The sequence below is a fragment of the Populus trichocarpa genome, chromosome 18, assembly GCF_000002775.5.
Source record: "Populus trichocarpa isolate Nisqually-1 chromosome 18, P.trichocarpa_v4.1, whole genome shotgun sequence".
In the NCBI taxonomy this organism is placed as follows: domain Eukaryota; kingdom Viridiplantae; phylum Streptophyta; class Magnoliopsida; order Malpighiales; family Salicaceae; genus Populus; species Populus trichocarpa.
Window position 1 is genome coordinate 3264864 of NC_037302.2, and position 23282 is coordinate 3288145.

The 23282-nt window shown below is 35.2% G+C and overlaps 1 protein-coding gene across 3 annotated transcripts; it reads right to left on the bottom strand.

Moving 5' to 3' along the window:
- Positions 1-235: 235 nt before the first annotated feature.
- LOC18107475 (protein NRT1/ PTR FAMILY 1.2) lies at positions 236-22307 on the bottom strand. Of its 3 annotated transcripts, none has more exons than XM_052448982.1 (4): positions 22108-22307; positions 2727-2944; positions 1496-2049; positions 236-1402 (listed from the first exon to the last, which is right to left on the bottom strand). In XM_052448982.1, exons 1-4 carry the CDS (start codon positions 22169-22171, stop codon positions 484-486), a joined length of 1755 nt encoding a protein of 584 aa, XP_052304942.1. In that variant the 5' UTR covers positions 22172-22307; the 3' UTR covers positions 236-483. The 3 variants fall into 3 exon arrangements, with proteins under 3 accessions (XP_052304942.1, XP_024445546.1, XP_024445545.1); XM_024589778.2 differs by lacking the exon at positions 22108-22307 and adding an exon at positions 3067-3237; XM_024589777.2 differs by lacking the exons at positions 236-1402; positions 1496-2049; positions 2727-2944 and adding exons at positions 19174-20215; positions 20305-20858; positions 21768-21985 and having other exon boundaries at positions 22108-22303.
- Positions 22308-23282: the final 975 nt, after the last annotated feature.

Genomic DNA, 23282 nt, shown 5'->3' on the forward strand with positions numbered 1-23282 from the left:
TCTGTTCGTCCCCTGGTTCTCTCGGTTTGCTCTCAGTCCCCCAGTCTACCTCTATTTGCCATAGTAATATATATGTAGTAGCATGAGGGGGAGTGTTGGTGTAAGGCTAGTAATATGTTTATTTAGTTTTCTTGTAAATATAGGTATCAATGTAAATAGAGCATCTACACACACTAATCAAGGAAATAACTCATCATACAATATTTTTACCCTAAAATTACTTGGTAACTGAAAATGTACAAATGAATCAGCTAATATATATATTGATGGTACGCCTACTGGTACCCATATAATATATTCTTTCTTGCTTACAGATAAGATACCAGGATATTGTGAAAAATGAAGAATGAACACACTATCTTGAAAATTTCTAAAACCATCTTTCAAGGTCTATATGAAGCAATAACCTCACAGTTCTCTCACTAACACATCTATCTTACTGCATATGGTAAGCACGAACATACAAAGATCCTGAACGTTAACTTAAACTACATCATCATCATAATCATCATCATCATCATCATCATCATCAATCAATCCTTCCCTAACATCTCCAGTAATGCCCCTTTGTCCCCCCTTACAAGGACCATAAGCCTTGCTACAAGCAAGATAATAAATGAAGTTAGCAAAACCCAAACTAGAAAGCAGCCAGTAATAGTAATCATAATGTCCTTTGTTGATGTTGCTTGAAACCCAACTCTCTTGATTTGCTTCACGAATAAACCCACGAACATTACTTACTATAAAACTGGCCACCAAGCTTGCAGCAGAGAGTCCAATACTAAAAAGATTCGAGGCCACGCTAGACATGCTTTTAGGCAATTCAGTGTAGAAGAACTCATTCAGTCCAACACCATTCATAGCCTCAGAAAATCCAAGTAAGAAATAGAATGGCAATAACCACATTGCAGACATGTGCGTAACCGCGTCCGGAATATCTGAAATTCCTTCCCTGATTGCAATTTCTCGTCGCACCCTCTCTATAATTGCCAGGACTGCCATGGAAGCAGCCGAGACCAGAATCCCAATTCCTATTTTCTGTTTCAAGCCGAGACGTGTTGGTTTTCCCCTGACCTTTGATGCTAGAGGGATGATTACGCGATCGTAGAGAGCAATACACATTGTTGCAGAGAGCAACAGAAATGCATAGAATGATCCAGCAGGAATTTCAAATTTCGAAGTGATATGTCGGTTCATAGTGGATGCCTGGAGTAATAGGAAAGAGTTTTGACAGACATTTACAGACACCAACACCCCTGTCGACCATATTGGGATTACCTTTATTAGTGCCTTCAGCTCTTCTACTTGATCTACTGTACAAAGAGTCCATGGATCTGAAGCTCTTCCATCAGGCATCAAGTCTTCTTCAGGATTCTTAATAACACAAGCTTTGTTGAGTAACCTAAGGCAAGATAAGACAAAAGGAAATCCTTATAGGAACTATCATATATAAAATTACCTTATTATACAAGTGCTTCACAGGTAGGTTAATTACCTTATTCTTTCACTTGGCACGACAAGCGCGGATCCCTTCCTATGATGATACAGCTCATCCGTGTCTAGGGAAGATAATTCAATCCTTCTCTTTCTAAAGGAGGCCACGAGAACTCGAGCAAATCCGATGAGCCAGCTTGCCTTAGCCTTTGGCTTGACATAAATGGGAGAAGCCAAGAAGAACGAAAGAGTTGACAGGATCATGAGAACCACAGGAACTCCGAAACCCACCTTCCAGCCCATGGCCTCTTGAATGTATACCACACAAGTCATGGAAATAAATACAGAAGCTGAGGATATAACATAGTACCAACTGAAGAAGCTCTCTAATATTCCAGCATGTTTAAGGCTGTCCCTCTTGCTCAATTGATCAGCACCAAAGGCCAGGGAGCATGATCTTATGCCACCAGCTCCGATAGACATCAGGCCTAAGCAAAAATATAGAAACAAAAGCTGTGGTGTCGTCGCGTCGTTATTGCATATGCTACTAAATTTGGCGCAAGAAGGCACCGTTGCCCCAGGAATTATTGTTGTCAACCACAATAGAACCATTCCCTGCACATTTATTTGATTCCGGTTAATATTTTGACATGATCCAAAGTTTTGAGAAAGATTTTTTTCCTTCTTCTAAACTTCAACCTCGTATTAATTAGAGAAGTGCAAACAACTTTAGTTGTGATGAAGATTTGTCAATTTGGACAACACATGATAACAGGTCTTGTTGAAGATTTTTATAAAAGGATTTAAGAATAAAATAGATATAATTAAACATGTTGATATATATATGTGCGTGCGTGCGTGTGTAAGGATAGATAACTATATATATTTCCCAAGTTTTATCCACGATAGCTTGTTACTTGTTTATTAATTCTTGTGAGATTGGCTTCCGAAACAAGCAATGGGTCCATCCATATGCAGATATCTCATTACTTATAAAATATTCAGAAATATAATAATTAACACGTACGTTTAGTATATTAAAAATTATTTCAATTTAAAAACTCATTTAAGAATAATTTTATATTAAATCTAACCATAAGAAATATATGTGTATATAAAACACGATTAATTGTCCTTTTTTTCCCCTTTGAGATCAGCAATGGACTTAATTAAGTGGAATCACCACTTTTGTTTGTGAGAGAATCGCCACCACATTGTCTTTGTGACAAACAGAAGGGAGAAAAATAGAAAGACAAGAGAGATGATGCAAAGTTGGAAAGAAATAATGTTACCAGAAGGCTCGCAATACATCCAAAGCCGATCATCGGGTATCGACCCACATATGTATCAGCAAGAAAAGCCCCAATAATTGGCATGAAATTCCCAGCAGCTGAGTAGAGGAAGAGTATTTGGGCACCGCTAGCTGCATCCATACCATACTCTCTAGTCAAATACAGTATCATATTTGTTGATAGCCCAAAACTTGCTAGCCTCTCCAGTGCCTCATTTGCTGTCAAAACATTAATTAATTTAAACCACATTACTTGAACAATAATATATATAAGCCGCCATGTAACCTGCTGCTCATGATATATGCGTCTGCGTGCATGTTGCTGAAAGTGTATTAAATACCTATGATGAAAAACAAGGCTCTTATGCCACCCTTCGGGCTGCTCAAGAGTGGCTCTGTGATCATCTCCTTCGGATCTGATTGTGCACTCTGTAGATGGAGGGAAAGAGTCTCACAGCTTCTTCAGTCCACTAATTTGTTGTGAGAGATCATTTGGTGCACGATGAATACATATATACACCCAGAGATTTGTTGCCTTAAGTAAGCTGGGTTTTGTCTGGCCTATGTTTTGTTCCTTCCCATTCTTTTTCCGCTGCTGGTTTTTGGCTTCATTAGCTGTTCCTCTAGGATTCATTAGCTGTCCTTCGATTGATTCTATCCATAAAAAAAGAAATATAGATTGAACGTTGATGTCACTGGATAATAATTCTTTAGTAAACGTAAGATTTTGTCAACCTGCAATTTTTTATTTCATTTTAACCTGTTTCCCGGAAGAACAGCGTAAATTCCAGCACACAAATATTCTCTTCATCTTTTAAGCTAAGTATCCAAGCACAGACAAGCTGAATTTTGTAGAAACAGAATTCTTCCTTGCAGGTTTTACTTAGCTCTTGCCCAATTGGATTTAGGACCAAGTTTTTGGATTAAATTATGTATCCTTGTTAATCCAATCAACTTCATGTATGATCTTCCAACAAGGATATTGCACATGTCAGGTGGTTTTTTGGTACACTGCCACTACACCGTCTCTGACACACAGTTTCACAAAAAAACTGAAAGGGAAAACCACCCCGCTTATTGTACTTCAACTTGCATATATAATAAATTGAAAGGGAAAACATTCATTGTATTGTTCATAAATTGCTATTCATACGCATTCATTGTACTCTGCTTATTATTATTATTATTTGCTTTGCTTTTGTTTTTGTTGTTTGCGAACGATTTGATAAAATAAAATTGTATAGAAGTTGATAGCAATTAGCTCAATGCTATGCATCAACTTTGTTCTGCAAAATCAATCAATATCAAGCTAGGACTCTAATATTTTTTTTCAGTTTCTAGGTTTGAAATAGTAAAAATAATGATACTTTAAAATAACGAGAAAGAAAATTATTGGTTTGATACAATGAAACTCGTTTCTCCTCTGTGAACAAATGTGATCATTAGCTGTTTCTTTGTAGGGGACCATTAATTTGAACATTATTTTTTTCTTAAACCCTATAATTCCAAAACTTTTAGCCTACTCGGTCAGTTAACTTTCTTTTAGTGAGTTGTCATTCATTTTTCATTACTTTTCCATTGTTTCTTTTAGAAAAATTATAGGTTTGATTTATTGTTTTTTTTTTTTAAAATGGGAGTACTGTTTAATTTTTTTTGTATATAAAACTAGGACCAGATTCAACCCCTCCTATTCTATTATAACGTGTTTGATGTGGGACCCATATGTGCCATGTATTTTGGTAATTGTTAGTGATATCCCTCGTGTATGTTGGGCGGTCAATGAGAGCCATTTTCCAGTTGTTGGATTCAGAATTATTAAGAAATTCAGGTATATTAATCTTATTAAAAATTCTAAATATAAAAAACTAGTTGTAATTAGAAAAGATAAAGATTAATATTTAAGGGTTTTGATGGGTTCCTAACTAGTAGTATGTTTATGGCTTATGATGAAAATTTATTTGTATGAATAAATCTAGCGTTTTAATTTTATTGCGGGCTCGTGTGCCCAAATAAATTCTTATGGGAAAAGTACATAAAGGTGCACTGATAAGGTTCACCTATCTTGAAAGGCGGAAGGATTTTTCATAACTGGTGTGTTGTGATAGAAATACTCCTAATTAAAATTAGTGAATATTCAGAATAATTCTAAAAATTTTATAATGTATTTTGAATAATTGTTAGTGATATCGCACATGTACTCATGGTATTGGATGGTGAAGAGAGTTACCATATCGTTGTTTGGTTTAAACTGGTTAAGAAATTCAGGTGTATTGATTTTATCAAAGATTTTAAAAGTAAGGCGCTTGTTGTAACTAAGAAAGGTATTAGTACCCTTAGCATACCCTACCCGAAATAAGCTGCATTGCATGGTCTGAATATGGTTTAAGGGTTTTGTTGAGTTCCTAACCGGCAGTTTGTTTATGTCTTCGGATGAAGATTTATTCATGTGAATAAATCTAGCGTTTTGAATTTATTATGGGCTCATGTGCCCAAATAAATTCTTATGGAAAAAGTTCATTTAGGTGCGCTGATAGAGTTCACCTATCTTGGAAGGCAGAAGAATTTTTCACAACTCGTGTGTTGTAGTGAAAATACTTCCAATTAAAATGTAATGGACCTAGGAATCTCATTCAAATGAGCCACCTTTTTAAAGTAGAGATGGGCAATCCAGGTAGCATCCATAATCCTTTTTTTTATTATTATTTTTGGTTTTAAACATTCAAAAACATGTTAGAAAATACAAACACAAACACACACATTTGTTTTATTATATTTTACTCACACAAACTACAATTACATTTTTTACATATCACCAAAATTCAAAACAATTCAAGCACACACACAACAGACATTTATAATTTACAAAATAGGCCTTCTAAAATTCACAAATTAATCTAGAGAAATTGCTAGAAATTCAGGAATAGTGCTGGGAAGCTTCCAAGTTGCAGGAATAGTGGCGGTGCGGGGGTCTCACACACCACCACCACTTACGACGAGTGGAATAATGTGTTGTCACTAGTGAAGACAAGAAATAGGTGGATATTGCTTCTTCCTTTTCTTTTTATGTTGGCAGTGATTTTTCTTTGTTTTTCACTCCCCTTTTGTGCCGCCTCCTCTCTTCTTTTTAGTGTCTCGTAACCTCTCTCTATGTCTCTTCATCACCCTAGCTGATCTCTCTTTTTCTCTTTTATATTTTGGCCTTTTTACCCCCAGATGGAAAGAAGAAAGTTTCCTTCTATGTTTTGTATTCCTTCCTATCCGGATATTGCGGGCCAGATATGAAGTAGAAAACATGTGAATTCAAAGATCTCTATTTCTGGAGAAATTCTAGAAAATTGAATCTTCTTTCCAACGACAGTGCTCTTGTAGTTTTTGGACCTCTAAGACTCGAGACATGGGCCCCGTGACAGCCTTTGAAGTGCAGGAAGTTCGGGTTTGATTCAATCTCTATTATTCGACTTGCTCTTTGGGCTTCAAAACAGCAAAATTGAGTTCTATGTCCTTCATATGTTTTGTAGATCTTCTTCTCATATATTTGAAAATGGTGACGAACGCCTAGAACTGAGTTGTATAACTTCCTTTGCAGCCCAAAATCAATCAATGTTCGGTTTTACTGTCGAATTCTACCTATTCAGTAATCTAGTATCTGAAAACACAATAATTTCCCATGATGTCAATAATTCAAAAAGAGATCCAAAATTCTAATTAACTTGTGCAACACCACCAAAATATTTCAAAATCAAGCATGAATAGTGGAAAATATACATGCTAAAAATTCCCTTATCAGTAATTGTTTTGTAATGTTTTGGTGAAAACCGGATATTTTAATATCGAATTTGTATCTTTACATTATAAAATACAAACCAATATTAAGAAAAATTGTTTAGAAAAATACGCGGGAAAATTACAAATTTTTGAAAGGAGTTTTTAGATTTTTTGGATTTTTTTTTTACCGGACCCGACCCGACCTAATTATTTTGACCTGGGCCGGACCAAATAGTGGCTCTCAACTGTTCACATGCTACATGAACAGTGGAGAGTGAATTATAATTCACTCTCCACTGTTCATTAGCATAAAAGTGGAGCGTGGAAGGGGTGAAGCAACAGAAAAAGGGGAAGAAGAAGAAGAAGAAGAGGGACTGACCTCACGGTAAGGTGCTCTCATTCATGGTGGCGGTGTTGTGGCTGTAGGCAGCGGTTCCTCCTCTTTTCTTTTCTATTTCTGTGTTACTTCTTCTTTTTGTTTCTATTCCCTCGTTTCTCTGTTTCTTCTTCTGTTTTTTTATGGTGGTGGTGCTATTATCGATGGTGGCTCAATGCAGTTCTTATGGCAGCGAAGAGGAAGTTAGGCGGTGATGCCTTTTTTTTTTCCTTCTTTCTATTTCCTCCCTTCTCCTTCTCCTTTCCTTTCCTTTTCTTTCTTCATGACACGACCAAAGAGTTGATGTCTTCTCCCAAGTGTAGAAGTGTCGAAGTAATAAATAACCCGGCAAGATCGGGGTCGAATCACAAGGAGGTTAACTGTATAAACTACAAATAAAGAAATAGATAATAACATAAAAGGAGTTGAAGAGAGCTTTGAGATGTGATATTGATATAATGATTAAACAAGGATAAAAAAATTGTCAAGGTTAGAGGATCCATAAATGGTATTTCAAATAAGTATAGTATAAACTCTTTTTATTACTCAACTGGAAACCACACAGAAAGGAGGTTCCAATTGGATTATAAATTGTTAACATGATTACATTAGTTATCTTATTCGAATAATGCTAATACTTGTAAATGTTGTTAGGTATTCATGATTATAACTTATGTTAATAACAAATCAAATTCTTTTCATAGCACAGGTGTCGGTTATACCATACGGTTGGGCTATGAAAGTGTCAAGTATTTGTTGTACCAAGGGTTATACAACATAAATCTAGATTAACCATTTAACAAGCAAAGTATTAAAAGTGAACAAGATAACAAATACAAAACATGTTAGTATCAAACATTAAAGTCCATGTTGAGTTTATACTATACTTATTCTTACACCATTAGTGTAACCTTTTCACCTTGACATAATAAACTTAGCTAAACATAATGAAAGAGAGAAACATAAATAAACAAGATAAGAACATAAATAAGATATAATTTAACTAAGTAAAGGAAAGGAAAGGAAATGAAAAGCATAACAAGAGATAAATATAAACAAAACTTAAGCATTACAAAAATATAAAGAGAGAGAGCAAGAACATGATCTTGATCTGAAAACCAAGATGCCTAAATGCATGGCAAATGCCTCCTTTTATAGGCCAAAATTTAGAACTATTGATTTGATGACTAATTGTTGAGTGGGTGGCCACATCTTAACTTGGTGACAATCCTTATCTTCTTATCTGAACAAAACATCATTGCTAACATTAGAATTTGAACAGATAGTCTTCATGAAAGTTCTAGGAAATTGTCTCAGCTTTTCAAAAAAGAAAAGAATTGATGCATTTGGACTTCTAAAACTCGAGATATGGGTTGAACACTGAATAGTGTCTGGGCTGCAGGACAGATTCCGATTTCTCCGTTGTTACTACAATTTGAACCTAAAGTCATTTGAATCTTAGACTCTTCATGAATGTTTTAGGCCTTGTCTTAGCTTTCCATACATATAAACTAGACCTAAATCCAAGTTCTACAGCTCCAGTTATGATCTAATAACCGAATGGTGTTCCAATTTGGACTAAACTAGCATCTCTTTTCTAAGCTTAGTCATCTCTTTGTCTTCTCAATTTCAATAGTTAAACTCATTAATCAATCTTTTCATTTATGTGATAGGTCTGTATTTAAGATGAACATTTATTATAAATTAAAGGTATCTTATATTATCAGACATGTTATTATAAAACATGCTCTAGTTAAGGAGTTATTGATACTTCAAGTGCAAAATGATGATATAGAACCTTGATAAAAATACATTTTTAAGTATTAATCGCACCCCCCCAACCAGCTTATTACTAGTCCCTAGTAATCAAAGCGTTAAAACAGAAAAACAATTTGCAAGTTCCACAAAGCAAGACATTCATCATTCAACTTCCATTAATCTATCTAAATAAACAAACTCTCATTAAGTTTATATATTTGCTTCATACTTCTTAAATAAGATATTAATAAACTTTCCTTTTGTGCTCAATAAATCAACACATAGTTATGGGGCTTTACTTGGAAGAAAACAAAATTTTATTCTAATGTTTAAGGTTAACTTCCTTGGGTTGGGATTATTATCTTCTTTTTTTTTCTTTTTTTTAACATATATACATATACTTAAAAGACAATGCATCTTTAACCAATGTAAGGAGCTTTAGGCTAATGACTCCTAGACCAGTTGGTCTTCGGGCATTAGGTGTTGAGACACCCCTACAAGCTTAGTAACTCGGGTTTCAGATACTGATACGTAGATAATGCAATGTTTGATTCCCTTAAGCTTTTCTCCTTAACCCATGTAACAAGCTTTGGGTCAATAGCTCCCAAGTCAGTTGACTTTAGGGTATTAGGTGTTAAAACACCCCTTCAGGCTTAATTGCTTAGGTTAGGAAGGCTAGAAAACCAAACTTATCTACGCTTTTATTATCATCAATATTATCAATTTTTTTTTTTGCAAATTATATACTATCCCTTTCCCTTAGTTGTTACCTTTAACAAAAAAAACATAAATAATCTAATAATCTAATGTGCAACCCACAATCATATGTTAAAGTGTGTGTTTGAAAATGAAGGTTTAAGAATACTTGTTAAATGAGTATATGAGCAGAATCAAGTGATAACAATACGAGAGTTTGTAAACCTGAATATTTTAAGAGAAGCATGTGATAGACCTTGTTATGAATATTGCAAATAACCATTGGAAAATGTTTACTAAGATGCGTCTCAAGAGTTAATAAAATTCTCCCTTACTCTGTCATCCTAGTAATAATAGTTTTGTTAAATGGTTTTATTAAAAACAAAAGCAGTTAGTTGGTTAGTTAGTTTTTTTTTGTCAACCACTACCCTCTCCCCTCAACCAAAACGAGACATTGTCCTCAATGTCATAAGATAGAAAGATAGAGTATAGAAGACATCACCTGAAATAGCAAACACTAACAAACCTGAAACATACTTAAACAAATATAAGAAATAACAAAACAAAATAATATGCTATTAATAAAACCAAAAGACACAAGGTTTCACAAACGAAGGCTCAAATCCAATCTAAGCTTTTTACGGCTTTCCTTAGTTGACCAATTTATACGACTCATGAAGGATCAATTACAGGGATGAAAGATTGTAGTTGGTCAATCAATTGTTCAGTAGTAGTAACAGAGATTATGATTTGTCATGCCGAAGATGTTAGAAATTATTGTTCCACAGTCAAGAAAAGACAACAAATTATCATAAAAACCATTAACATTTAATAAACCTATAGGTTTATGGTGAATATGCAGTTGGCCCCAAGAGGAAATATGAAAGATCTCTTCCAATGTGCCCAGACCACCTGGTAAGGCAATGAAGGCTTCAGCATGGTTAAACATTGTATTCATTCGATCAGACATTGTGGAAACCTATAGTTCCTCTCCAATTGTTTTTCTAATGATGTCTCCTTTTACTAAAGCTTTGGGTACGACCCCCAAAACTTGACTACCTCCTAAAGATGCAGTTATTGACACACCCCCCCATTAACCCAAGACTGCCTCCCCCATATACTAAATGAATCTTTTTCTCAGCTAGTACCTGACTAAGATGATTTGCTGATTCTTTCCCATGACTGAATCCACCGAAAACACAAATATTTCTTATATGATGACTTGAGGGACCTGCAATTTCTACACCCTTAGTTTTACGTCCAAGAATGACTTAAACGCCCTATATGGGTCGGGGATAGGCTTCCCATTCAGTTTTCTTAAAAATTGGCAAACAGGGTCTTTTATAGTCAGATTCCTAAGACTATGCCGAGCAAGTTCTTTATGAAAATGGGGTCATAAGTTATGAAATGCACAATGCATATTGCCACTAGGATATGTCCCAAAAGTCAATAGAATATTATCTAAAGATTCCTTATGTTTTGAAATAAATCCTAAGTTTTGATAATTTTCACAAGCTTTACAGAACACATGTGTGTCTTTGAACATGGTGGGCTAATAGAATCCATATTGTAAGATTTTTGCATTCATTTTTTTTGACGAGAATTGACTCCCACATACCTCAGAATGACAAACTTTAATGACACTAGTTACCTCATTTTCCGAAATGGATCTTCGAAATATTTGATCAGGACAATATTTGAATAAGTAAGGGTCATCCCAATAAAAGTTCTTCACTTCGTTCAAAAACTTTCATTTGTCTTCGGTACTCTAGTGAGCTGACAAATCTCATGTTGCAAGGAAATTGATATGATTAGCAAACCAAGGCATTGGACTAAGAGAAAGTAAGGATTCGTTAGGAAAGTAATCATCGATTGGTGTGATGTCGAATGTCGAATCTATTGTCAATCTTGACAAAAGATCCGTACCAATATTTTCAGTGCCTTTCTTGTCCTCGATTTCTTCTTGAGAATAAATCATTTGCAAATCTGCATATTCGTCAAACTCTGTTTTACTCACGGTGGATTCAAATTGATCATAAACTTATTTTTCAATAACATTTACTTCCTGTGAATCATTATCATCTCCAGGTTGCTTGTAAATATTGAAAATATTCATCTCCAATGTCATGTTTCCAAATGATAACTTCATCAGTCCATTCCTACAATTAATCAATGCATTAGAAGTTGCAAGAAACAGACGTCCTAAAATAACAGGAAATGAATTACATGCTTCAACAGGTTGTGTATCTAAGACAATAAAATCCACAGGGTAAATGAATTTATCAACTTGTACTAACACATCTTCAACTATTCCTCTAGGCATTTTTACAAATCTATCAGCAAGTAAAAGAGTTACAAAAGTTGGTTTTAACTCACCTAGATTGAGACTTTAAAAAAATAAATATGGAAGTAAATTCACACTAGCTCCAAGATCAAGTAAAGCTTTTTCAATTTTATGTTCTCCAATAAAGCATGAAATTGTAGGACAACCAGGGTCTTTATATTTCAAAGCATTATTGTTTTGAAGAATGGCACTTACTTGTTTGGCTAAAAAGGCTTTCTTTTTCACATTCAGTTTTCTCTTCACAGTGCACAAGTCTTTTAAAAATTTATCATAAGAAGGTACCTGTTTAATAGCATCCAGCAAAGGTATATTGATCCTTACCTGTTTGAAAGTTTCAAAGATTTCAGAGTTGTGATTGACTTTTCTTTGTTTGGTCATGGCATGAGGAAATGGAAGTGATGGCTGGGAATCAGTCTTTTCTTTGCAATATTCAGATTCAACCCCTTCCTTACCCTCAGAGATTGACTCATCATCTTTCTCACAAGGTTCAAAAGTGGGTTTTTCAATAACCTTACCACTACGAAGAGTGATGACTGATTTGACTTGATCCATGTGTTGGCTTCCAGAACTACTTGCATTTGCATGTATTGCCCCTTGGGATTTTGTTGTGGTAGAGATGGAAACTTACCTTTCTCTTGAAAACTGAGAGCAGATGTGAACTTTGCAAGAGTATCTTTAAAATCTATCATGTTTTGAGCAAGTTGAGTGTTGATTGTCTCTTGCTTTTCAATGAATGCATGCAATGTTTCCTCAAGATTTCTTCTTGGAGGTGAAGCATAAGAAGGTGCATATCCATGAGAATTTTTGAAATTATGTTGTGCTTGAAACAATGACTGTGAAGTTTGTGCATCACTCTTCCAACTGAAATTTGGGTGATTTCTCCAACCAGGGTTATACATTTGTGAGTATGGGTTATGATTAGGCCTTTGGAAACTGTTTAAAGTATGGGCTTGTTCATGGAGGCATTCCCTAAAAGAAGGCAAAGTTGGACAATCATTTGTTGAGTGTTCATTGGTTTCACAGATTTGACATATAATTTCTTGAACATATTTTAATTGACCACTCCTTTTCAATTTTAGTGCCTCGACTTTTCTAGCTAAAGATGCAAATTTGGCTTGGAGGTCATGATCTTCCCTAAGGTTGTACATTCCTCCACTAGATGTATGAGGTTGAGTTTTACTTGGTGCCTCATAAGTGTTTGTAATGTCCCAATTTTAAGCATTTTCAACTAGCAAGTCTAGGTACTCCATTGCTTCATTATGGTCTTTATCTTTAAAAGTTCCATTGCATATCAATTCCACCATTTGTCTATCTTTAGGTGTTAACCCTTCATAAAAATATGAAACCAATCTTCATGTTTCAAAACCATAATGAGGGCAAGTATTAAGCAAGTCTCGATACCTATCCTAACATTAGTAAAATGTTTCTCTTTGTTTTTGAGTGAAAGTGGTGATTTGTCTTAAGATAGGCCTGCATTTAAGATGAACATTTATCATAAATTAAAGGTATCTTATATTATCAGACATGGTATTATAAAACATGATCTAGTTAAGGAGTTATTAATACTTCAAGTGCAAAATGATTATATAAAATCTTGAAAAAAATGCACTTTTAAGTACTAATCACTCTGTTTTATATCTTTTTGTTTCGTTCTTCTTTCTCTCCTTTTTTTCTCTGTTTCTCTCTCTTCCTTCGTCCTCTACTCTTAAACAACCATCCCCCTATCAATTCTCTCCTCGGTCTCCCCCTGTTTTTACCTTCTTTGTTTCCTTCTCTCTATATCGTCCCCTCTGTTTCAAACCGTTCCTTTAACCTTCTCTCTATGTCTTTCTCTCCCCTTCGTTCTCTCTCTCTTTGGTCCTCTTAAAAAAACTCTTCAATGTCCTCTCAAAAGTCTCTTGCAAATCGTCCCCCTTTTTCATTCTCCCCACTCTGGTATTTATAAGGGGAAAAAGGGAGAAAGCCACCCAACCCTGTCCAGTCACGCTAAATAGGTAGGTGGCTAGGTGGCCACTATACAGTCGTCCGCAGGACTTGTCTCCTATGCTTTTCCATCTTAGCAGGCCAATAAGCATGGTGGGTCTTGTCAGTTTTGGGTTTTTGGGAAAGAGAGGGAAAAAGGCGTTACAGGGGAGAAAATCTTCTTCTTCCCCTGCCTGTGCGTGTCTAGGGGAAAGAGATGTACAATGTCGTTCAAAACAACACTGTTTCCCCTATTTTTCTAAAAGTGGACGAAACGGTGTCATTTTGAACAAAACGCGTTGTATCATTTAAATGAAAATGGCGTCAAAGAAGTCAATTTCCAAATCAGTCCTCAATTTTTTATTTATTCAATCAAGTCCTCAATTGAGATTTTGATTTTAAGAATCAACTCAATTGCATCCCTGCCAAATAGGATGTCAGCCCTAAAGTTGGCCACCTTTTTTATTTCGGTCTTTGGTCTTGGATTTATGCAATTTGACCCTCAATTGATCAATAAACTTTTATTTTCTTCAATTTAGTCCCTGATTGAGTCAATTTCAGTTCCTCTATTTACACGTCTTTTCCAACTTGGTCCTTGGTTTCAGATTTCTTCAATTAAGTCCCTAATTGGCCATCAAACTTCAATATTTACGCAATTAAGCCCCTGATTTTGACCAAATTAACTCTTAAAAATTATAATTTGACCCCAAAACTTTAATTTCTTCCAATTAAAGCCTAAATTGACTTCAAAATCAATTTTTCTTGCAATCAAACCCTCCATAAATTCAATTAAACTTCAATAAAATTTAAATGAGTCCATAAACATCTGATTTTGAACTTTTCTTCCTCAAATTGAATTTTCTTTATCAACAGGGCTCTCATTAGTCAATAAAATACTGCCAAATTTCAATCTTTGTATTTTTGAACCTCCTCAACCAATTTTTGACCATTTTCTAAGCGTTCTGGCATCATCTTTTCACTGTTATATTTTTTGATAATATTTTTTTATTTTTTTGTATATTTTTTAATAGAGAAAAAAATGTGAATTGGGGAATAACCCAAAAATAGGTTATGACAATTAAAATAACATTTCTATGATTTTTTGTGTCCATTTTAATCTCTGATCTTAGGTACATTTATTTATGGTACGTGATAAGGTGACCTTCTATGAATTTCAAAAAATCAGGATGCTCTAGTCAAAACTTAAGGCTTTATTAAGAAAGGTTGTTTCTTTTGAGCTCCTATTTTATCAGCATGCATAACCACCAGTGACTTAATTCATAAAGCTATAACCCTTATAGAAAAGCTCTTCAAGTTTTTAGAGCACCATTTATCGATTTAAATTACTTACCTGATTAAAAAAGGTTTTTAAAAGCATGTAATGCATGTTATGGATCATGTTTATGAAATAAAGGAAATTTATAGGCTCAAAAGGTGTTTGAGGGTTTCAAAGACCTAGGATCAACATCAAATATTCATCAGCTCTTTTTCTATTGTTGTCTTTGTAAAGGAAATGACATATAACCATGTTAACCTCAACGATCAAAATTCTCTTAACATAGATCATAATACAAATCCAACTTGTGATTTGATGAATAACCAATCTAATCATTTGAAGATCCTAGAGGCTTTATCATAGACACCAAAAAAACATTTTTGTAGCTTAATATTTTTTTATGGTGTTGACTTTTAGCATTTGTTGTGTCGCTAACTGTGACATGATGAATTCTACCACCCATTTCACTGCTTTGTCTAGATGATAATGAAAGACATTATCAAGCACATATGATTGATCATCAATATTTTATGCCCCTCAGTCTATGTCTCTATTTTTTCTTTTAGCCCTTTCTTAATCGTTGAACTTTTGTTTTTAACATTCCCTTTACCATTGATTCTATCCTTGTCTCCATCTTTTCTAACAAAATATCTCATTTGCCCCCAGTGTGGAGTGTGATCCATGTCTGAGTTTCTTTTTGAAAAATAATTCTACAAGGCTTAAAATGGGATTGCAAGGGATATATATTTCAAGAAATGTGGAAAAGAGTGAACAAAAATGGTATTTTCTCATTTCAAGCAAGGTCGGTTATAACTGATAAATTGTGACATCATCTAGTGTAATGATTTGGACTTGTTTGCAAGTCCATAACAAGTAAATCAACTACATGTCATTATACATACTGCTAAAACTTAGCTAAAAGATGTATGATTTCAAAATTTGCTTGGTCACCCTGTATATTTTATCATGTCAACAAGTCATTTTTGCAATCAAAACACTTTTAATCTTTAAGGATTGATTGGGCTTGATTTTGTCCAAATAAAATGTTAAACATCTCCTAACTTCAAAACAATAAAGAAACAAAAAAGAGACATGTTTCATTAAATGATAAGGTGTGATCCCAAAGCAAAATGCAAAATGGCAAAACTTTATAACAAAATGATTGACAATTCAGTGCCTTTCTTGGATAAGCTTTTCTAGCAATATCTGTGTTTTGCCAAATATTTTTGATCACTTGTCATGCTGAGACGTCCTAGTGAAAATATGGAAAATGACATCATCTTTCACAAACTCAATTCGCCTCTTGCTCCCCAACTTCAAGAGTGGTATCTTGAAATTTTTGTAACTATTCAATTGAATGGCCCAGGACCCCACCATGATATTCACACCTCTTGTCTAGATTATACTACCTAGAAAACAGTGGTTGCATGAGATTTCATGAAGTCGGGGCAATAAGTCCGAAATCTAACAGATTCTGGTAGATGAACTTGAGTGGCAAAGAGATGTCAATCTTAACAAAGGCACTTGAGCAATTAATGCTATAACGAGACCTGGATGAATTATATAACTAAGGTTTCCCACTTAAGAGCCATATTTCTATCATTGTTCTAGAATCCCCGGTAGGACCTTTAATATTTCTCATCTTGCTAGTTTGTTCAATTCTTTCGGCAATAATCACAACCTCCTATCAATCTTTTAAGGTGGTTATGGTTGTTTGAGGACTGTTGTAAACTTTCCAAGGTTGTTAGGTAATCCTGGCAATGCATGAAACCATGCAGCATCGCCACTACCGACGTGTGGAATCACGTGTTGTCTCTACTAGAGGAGAACTTGATGAATCTGAAACTCCTTTATCTCCTCTTCGATTCCTCACTAATGGTGCAACAAACAGACACCTATAGAGGGAGTTCTGCTATGTTGCAGTTTCAATCTTCTTCTAGTTTTTCAGTTCAAGTTTGTCTCTTCTCCTTACGTCTGTGTTTTAATATTGACACTAGTGGGAGAAAATTATAGATGATATGAAACTACTACATTCCTTCTTGGATTCCCCAGTAGTAGAGCCACCAACAGATCTGTGTACAGGGAGCTCTACTCTGTTGAAGTTCAATGTCTACTCTAGTTTTTTCAAACCCATATGCTGCGTTGCTGGACTGGAATGGAGTTCAAGATGGGAATGGCTGGAAAGAAGGCCTCGACTTATGGCGTGGAAGGTTCACAGCTGTTGGAAGCTACTGGAAAGAGATGTAGACGTTGTGAACAACTATTGGATAGCTGAACAAGAAAGGAGGTTGTCTTTCATTGATGACTGAAGACATTGTTGTTGTTGTTCATGACTGAAATGAAGGAGAGAAGGTGCAGTTTCGATGTCGTGACCCTCGCTAGTGGAGTGTTGAAGAGAAGAGTTAATTATTTTTCCTTGTGTGGGACGCAGACTGACAGTGTTTCCATAAAAGGCTGTGCAAACAATCCCTTTCCATTCTTGAAGCTTAACACTTGTTCAAGTAGATTTATGACTCTAGCTACTTCACCTTTGATGCTTTCAATTTTCTTTTGATAATGAGCCTCTATTTGACCCCTTTCTTCATTTTCCATCTTTTCTCAGTCTAGTGCAGTAAACCTCAGGTGGTGGAACCTATGTTTCAACCTTGGGGCATGCATGATAAATGCATGAGCATATTCTTATATGATGAACTTGTCATTCAAGGGGTGATACATGGTCATAACTCTTATATGATGAGACAAGAATTTTGATTATTGCTCAAACTCTGCAACAAAAATTCCCTGAGAGATGGCCATTGTATCACCCATAAGTCCTGAATTCAAGATGCTTCAAGAAGGGCTTGCTTTGATACCAAACAATGTGTAGGGAGTATACATCCTAAAGGCAGGTTCTAATTGTTTTACGTGAGACAAGGGGTAGGTTTACTACTTGATCTTTAATAAGGGGTAGGTTTACTAATTGGTCTCTAATAAGGGGTCTCTCGTTGTCCAGTGATCATCCTTGAAAGGTCGAGATGAGGCTTACAAGTAGTGTGAAGATAAAGGCCCTGGATAATATCATATTGGCATACCAACTACTATCGAGTAAATAATCAAGTAAGAACTGGATGGTTTCACGAGTCTTAGATAAGGTAAAGTCATTGGAATACCGTTATTTCCCCATTTAACTTAAAGTTGATACAACAAATATTTAAAATGAAATGAGTGATGTCTGAAGATAAAAATCCATATCCAATATGTGCATGATGTCATAAATAAATATACATGCTAAAGCTGTAGAAATAAAATAAAAATTCATAACCAAATAAACACAACTCGGCAAACATTGTTAGCAATTAACATACAAAAGACAAAGTTTAGTCCTAGAATTCTTCTACGGAGTCGTTATTCTGTCGTATCCGACATCGCGATGACCTTTAAAAATTTAAAATTTGGCGAAGAAAAAACATATTTTCTAGCACTACAACACACAGATGCAGAAGAAAAATCTTATTTATTAAAGAACTAACATGGCTATTAAATAGCCTTTCATCAAGACAGAAGGGAAATAACAACCCACGATTTTACAGTCCTACAATCGTGGTATATAACTGAAACGAAACAGAGAATCATTTGTCCCTTAAGACGAGGGATTATTATGCATGACTTCAAAACACTCACATCATAAAAACAATGAAACCCAAACAATATTAATCTAGAGGATCTTAACATCTTTAACACTCTCTCTGTTTTTGTTTTCTTTTTCATTTCTCGTTCTCTCTGTTCTTTTCTGGCTTTAGTTCCTCTGTTTCTGCTTCTTTTCTTTCATTTTTTTCCTCTCAAGTTCGTTCCTGTCTATGCTCGTCTCCGTCTTCTATGTTTTTCTATTCGTCTTTGTTGTTTCCTCCTTTGTCTTCTGTGTTTTTTTGTCCCCCCTATGTTTTTCTGTTCGTCCACTGGTTCTCTCTGTTTGCTCTCAGTCCCCCGGTCTACCTCTGTTTGCCTTAGTAATATATATGTAGTAGCATGAGGAGGAGTGTTGGTGTAAGGCTAGTAATATGTTTATTTAGTTTTCCTGTAAATATAGGTATCAATGTAAATAGAGCATCTACACACACTAATCAAGGAAATAACTCATCGTACAATATTTTTACCCTAAAATTACTTGGTAACTGAAAATGTACAAATGAATCAGCTAATATGTATATTGATGGTATCCATATAATATATTCTTTCTTGCTTACAGATAAAATACCAGGATATTGTGAAAAATGAAAAATGAACACACTATCTTGAAAATTTCTAAAACCATCTTTCAAGGTCTATATGAAGCAATAACCTCACAGTTCTCTCACTAACACATCTATCTTACTGTATATGGTAAGCACGAACATACAAAGATCCTGAACGTTAACTTAAACTACATCATCATCATAATCATCATCATCATCATCATCATCATCAATCAATCCTTCCCTAGCATCTCCAGTAATGCCCCTTTGTCCCCCCTTACAAGGACCATAAGCCTTGCTACAAGCAAGATAATAAATGAAGTTAGCAAAACCCAAACTATAAAGCAGCCAGTAATAGTAATCATAATGTCCTTTGTTGATGTTGCTTGAAACCCAACTCTCTTGATTTGCTTCACTAATAAACCCACGAACATTACTTACTATAAAACTGGCCACCAAGCTTGCAGCAGACAGTCCAATACTAAAAAGATTCGAGGCCACGCTAGACATGCTTTTAGGCAATTCAGTGTAGAAGAACTCATTCAGTCCAACACCATTCATAGCCTCAGAAAATCCAAGTAAGAAATAAAATGGCAATAACCACATTGCAGACATGTGCGTAACCGCGTCAGGAATATCTGAAATTCCTTCCCTGATTGCAGTTTCTCGTCGCACCCTCTCTATAATTGCCAGTACTGCCATGGAAGCAGCCGAGACCAGAATCCCAATTCCTATTTTCTGTTTCAAGCCGAGACGTGTTGGTTTTCCCCTGACCTTTGATGCTAGAGGGATGATTACGCGATCGTAGAGAGCAATCCACATTGTTGCAGAGAGCAACAGAAATGCATAGAATGATCCAGCAGGAATTTCAAATTTCGAAGTGATATGTCGGTTCATAGTGGATGCCTGGAGTAATAGGAAAGAGTTTTGACAGACATTTACAGACACCAACACCCCTGTCGACCATATTGGGATTACCTTTATTAGTGCTTTTAGCTCTTCTACTTGATCTACTGTACAAAGAGTCCATGGATCTGAAGCTCTTCCATCTGGCATCAAGTCTTCTTCAGGATTCTTAATAACACAAGCTTTGTTTAGAAACCTAAGACAAGATAAGACAAAAGGAAATCCTTATAGGAACTATCATATATGAAATTATTTACTCTTTGTAAGACAAGGTAGGTTAATTACCTTATTCTTTCACTTGGCACGACAAGCGCGGATCCCTTCCTATGATGATACAGCTCATCCGTGTCTAGCCATGATAATTCAATCCTTCTCTTTCTATAGGAGGCCACGAGAACTCGAGCAAATCCGATGAGCCAGCTTGCCTTAACCTTTGGCTTGACATAAATGGGAGAAGCCAAGAAGAACGAAAGAGTTGACAGGATCATGAGAACCACAGGAACTCCGAAACCCACCTTCCAGCCCATGGTGTCTTGAATGTAAACTATACAAGTCATGGAAATAAATACAGAAGCTGAGGATGTAACATAGTACCAACTGAAGAAGCTCTCTAATATTCCAGCATGTTTAAGGCTGTCCCTCTTGCTCAATTGATCAGCACCAAAGGCCAGGGAGCATGATCTTATGCCTCCAGCACCGATAGACATAAGGCCTAAGCATAAATATAGAAACAAAAGCTGTGGTGTCGTCGCGTCGTTAGTGCAATTGCTACTAAATTGGGCGCAAGAAGGCACCCTTGCTCCAGGAATTATTGTTGTCAACCACAATAGAACCATTCCCTGCACATTTATTTGATTCCGGTTAATATTTTGACATGATCCAAAGTTTTGAGATAGTTTTTTTTCCTTCTTCTAAACTTCAACCTCGTATTAATTAGAGAAGTGCAAACAACTTTAGTGTGTGTGTGTGTGTGATGAAGATTTGTCAATTTGGACAACACACATGACAACAGGTCTTGTTGAAGATTTTTATAAAAGGATTTAAGAATAAAATAGATATAATTAAACATGTTGATATATATATATATATGTGCGTGCGTGTGTGTGTAAGGATGGATAACTATATATTTTCCCAAGTTTTATCCACGATATATAGCTTGTTACTTGTTTATTAATTCTTGTGAGATTGGCTTCCGAAACAAGCTATGGGTCCATCCATATGCAGATATCTCATTACTTATAAAATATTCAGAAATATAAAAATAAAATATATTGTTGTTTTCATCAGCTATATTAAAAGGAATTAATCATCCAGTAATAATATATATATATATATATATATATATATATATATATATATATATATATATATATATATATATATATATGCGCGCTCGTGTGTAAGAATAATTTTATATTAAATCTAAAACATATTATTATATGTACGTTTTCCCAGTAAATCTCTACTACAAGGTGGGAGTCAATTGGTACCTACTAACCTAACAAAATCATGATTAAAAAAATATATGTGTTTATAAAACTTAATAAAAAAAGATTAATTGTCCTTTTTTTCCCCTTTGAGATTAGCAATGGACTTAATTAAGTGGAATCACTACTTTTGTTTGTGAGAGAATCGCCACTGAGCCATAGATCCGTTGGCCGGACACATGATTGTCTTTGTGACAAACAGAAGGGAGAAAAATAGAAAGACAAGAGAGATGATGCAAAGTTGGAAAGAAATAATGTTACCAGAAGGCTCGCAATACATCCAAAGCCGATCATCGGGTATCGACCCACATATGTATCAGCAAGAAAAGCCCCAATAATTGGCATGAAATTCCCAGCAGCTGAGTAGAGGAAGAGTATTTGGGCACCGCTAGCTGCATCCATACCATACTCTCTAGTCAAATACAGTATCATATTTGTTGATAGCCCAAAACTTGCTAGCCTCTCCAGTGCCTCATTTGCTGTCAAAACATTAATTAATTTAAACCACATTACTTGAACAGTAATATATATAAGCCGCCATGTAACCTGCTGCTCATGATATATGCGTCTGCGTGCATGTTGCTGAAAGTGTATTAAATACCTATGATGAAAAACAAGGCTCTTATGCCACCCTTCGGGCTGCTCAAGAGTGGCTCTGTGATCATCTCCTTCGGATCTGATTGTGCACTCTGTCGATGGAGGGAAAGAGTCTCACAGCTTCTTCAGTCCACTAATTTGTTGTGAGAGATCATTTGGTGCACGATGAATACATATATACACCCAGAGATTTGTTGCCTTAAGTAAGCTAGGTTTTGTCTGGCCTATGTTTTGTTCCTTCCCATTCTTTTCCCGCTGCTTGTTTTTGGCTTCATTAGCTGTTCCTCTAGGATTCATTAGCTGTCCTTCGATTGATTCTATCCATAAAAAAAGAAATATAGATTGAACGTTGATGTCACTGGATAATAATTCTTTAGTAAACGTAAGATTTTGTCAACCTGCAATTTTTTATTTCACTGTAACCTGTTTCCCGGAAGAACAGCGTAAATTCGAGCACACAAATATTCTATTCATCTTTTAAGCTAAGTATCCAAGCACAGACAAGCTGAATTTTGTAGAAACAGAATTCTTCCTTGCAGGTTTTACTTAGCTCTTGCCCAATTGGATTTAGGACCAAGTTTTTGGATTAAATTATGTATCCTTGTTAATCCAATCAACTTCATGTATGATCTTCCAACAAGGATATTGCACATGTCAGGTGGTTTTTTGGTACACTGCCACTACACCGTCTCTGACACACAGTTTCACAAAAAAACTGAAAGGGAAAACCACCCCGCTTATTGTACTTCAAGTTGCATATATAATAAATTGAAAGGGAAAACATGCATTGTATTGTTCATAAATTGCTATTGATCATACGCATTCATTGTACTCTTTGCTTATTATTATTATTATTATTTGCTTTGCTTTTGACGATTTGATAAAATAAAATTGTATAGAAGTTGATAGCAATGAGCTCAATGCTATGCATCAACTTTGTTCTGGAAAATCAATCAATATCAAGCTAGGAATAAAAAATTGTCTCCCATTGCAAAGCCAAAATAAGCTTCAATACTGGCAACATTTACGAAAGCCAACCGTACATTTTTAAACGCAATATATTTGTTTACAGCCCAAAATATGCTGGACTCTAATTTTTTTTTTTTTTTCAGTTTCTAGGTTTGAAAGAGTAAAAATAATGATACTTTAAAATAACGAGAAAGAAAATTATTGGTTTGA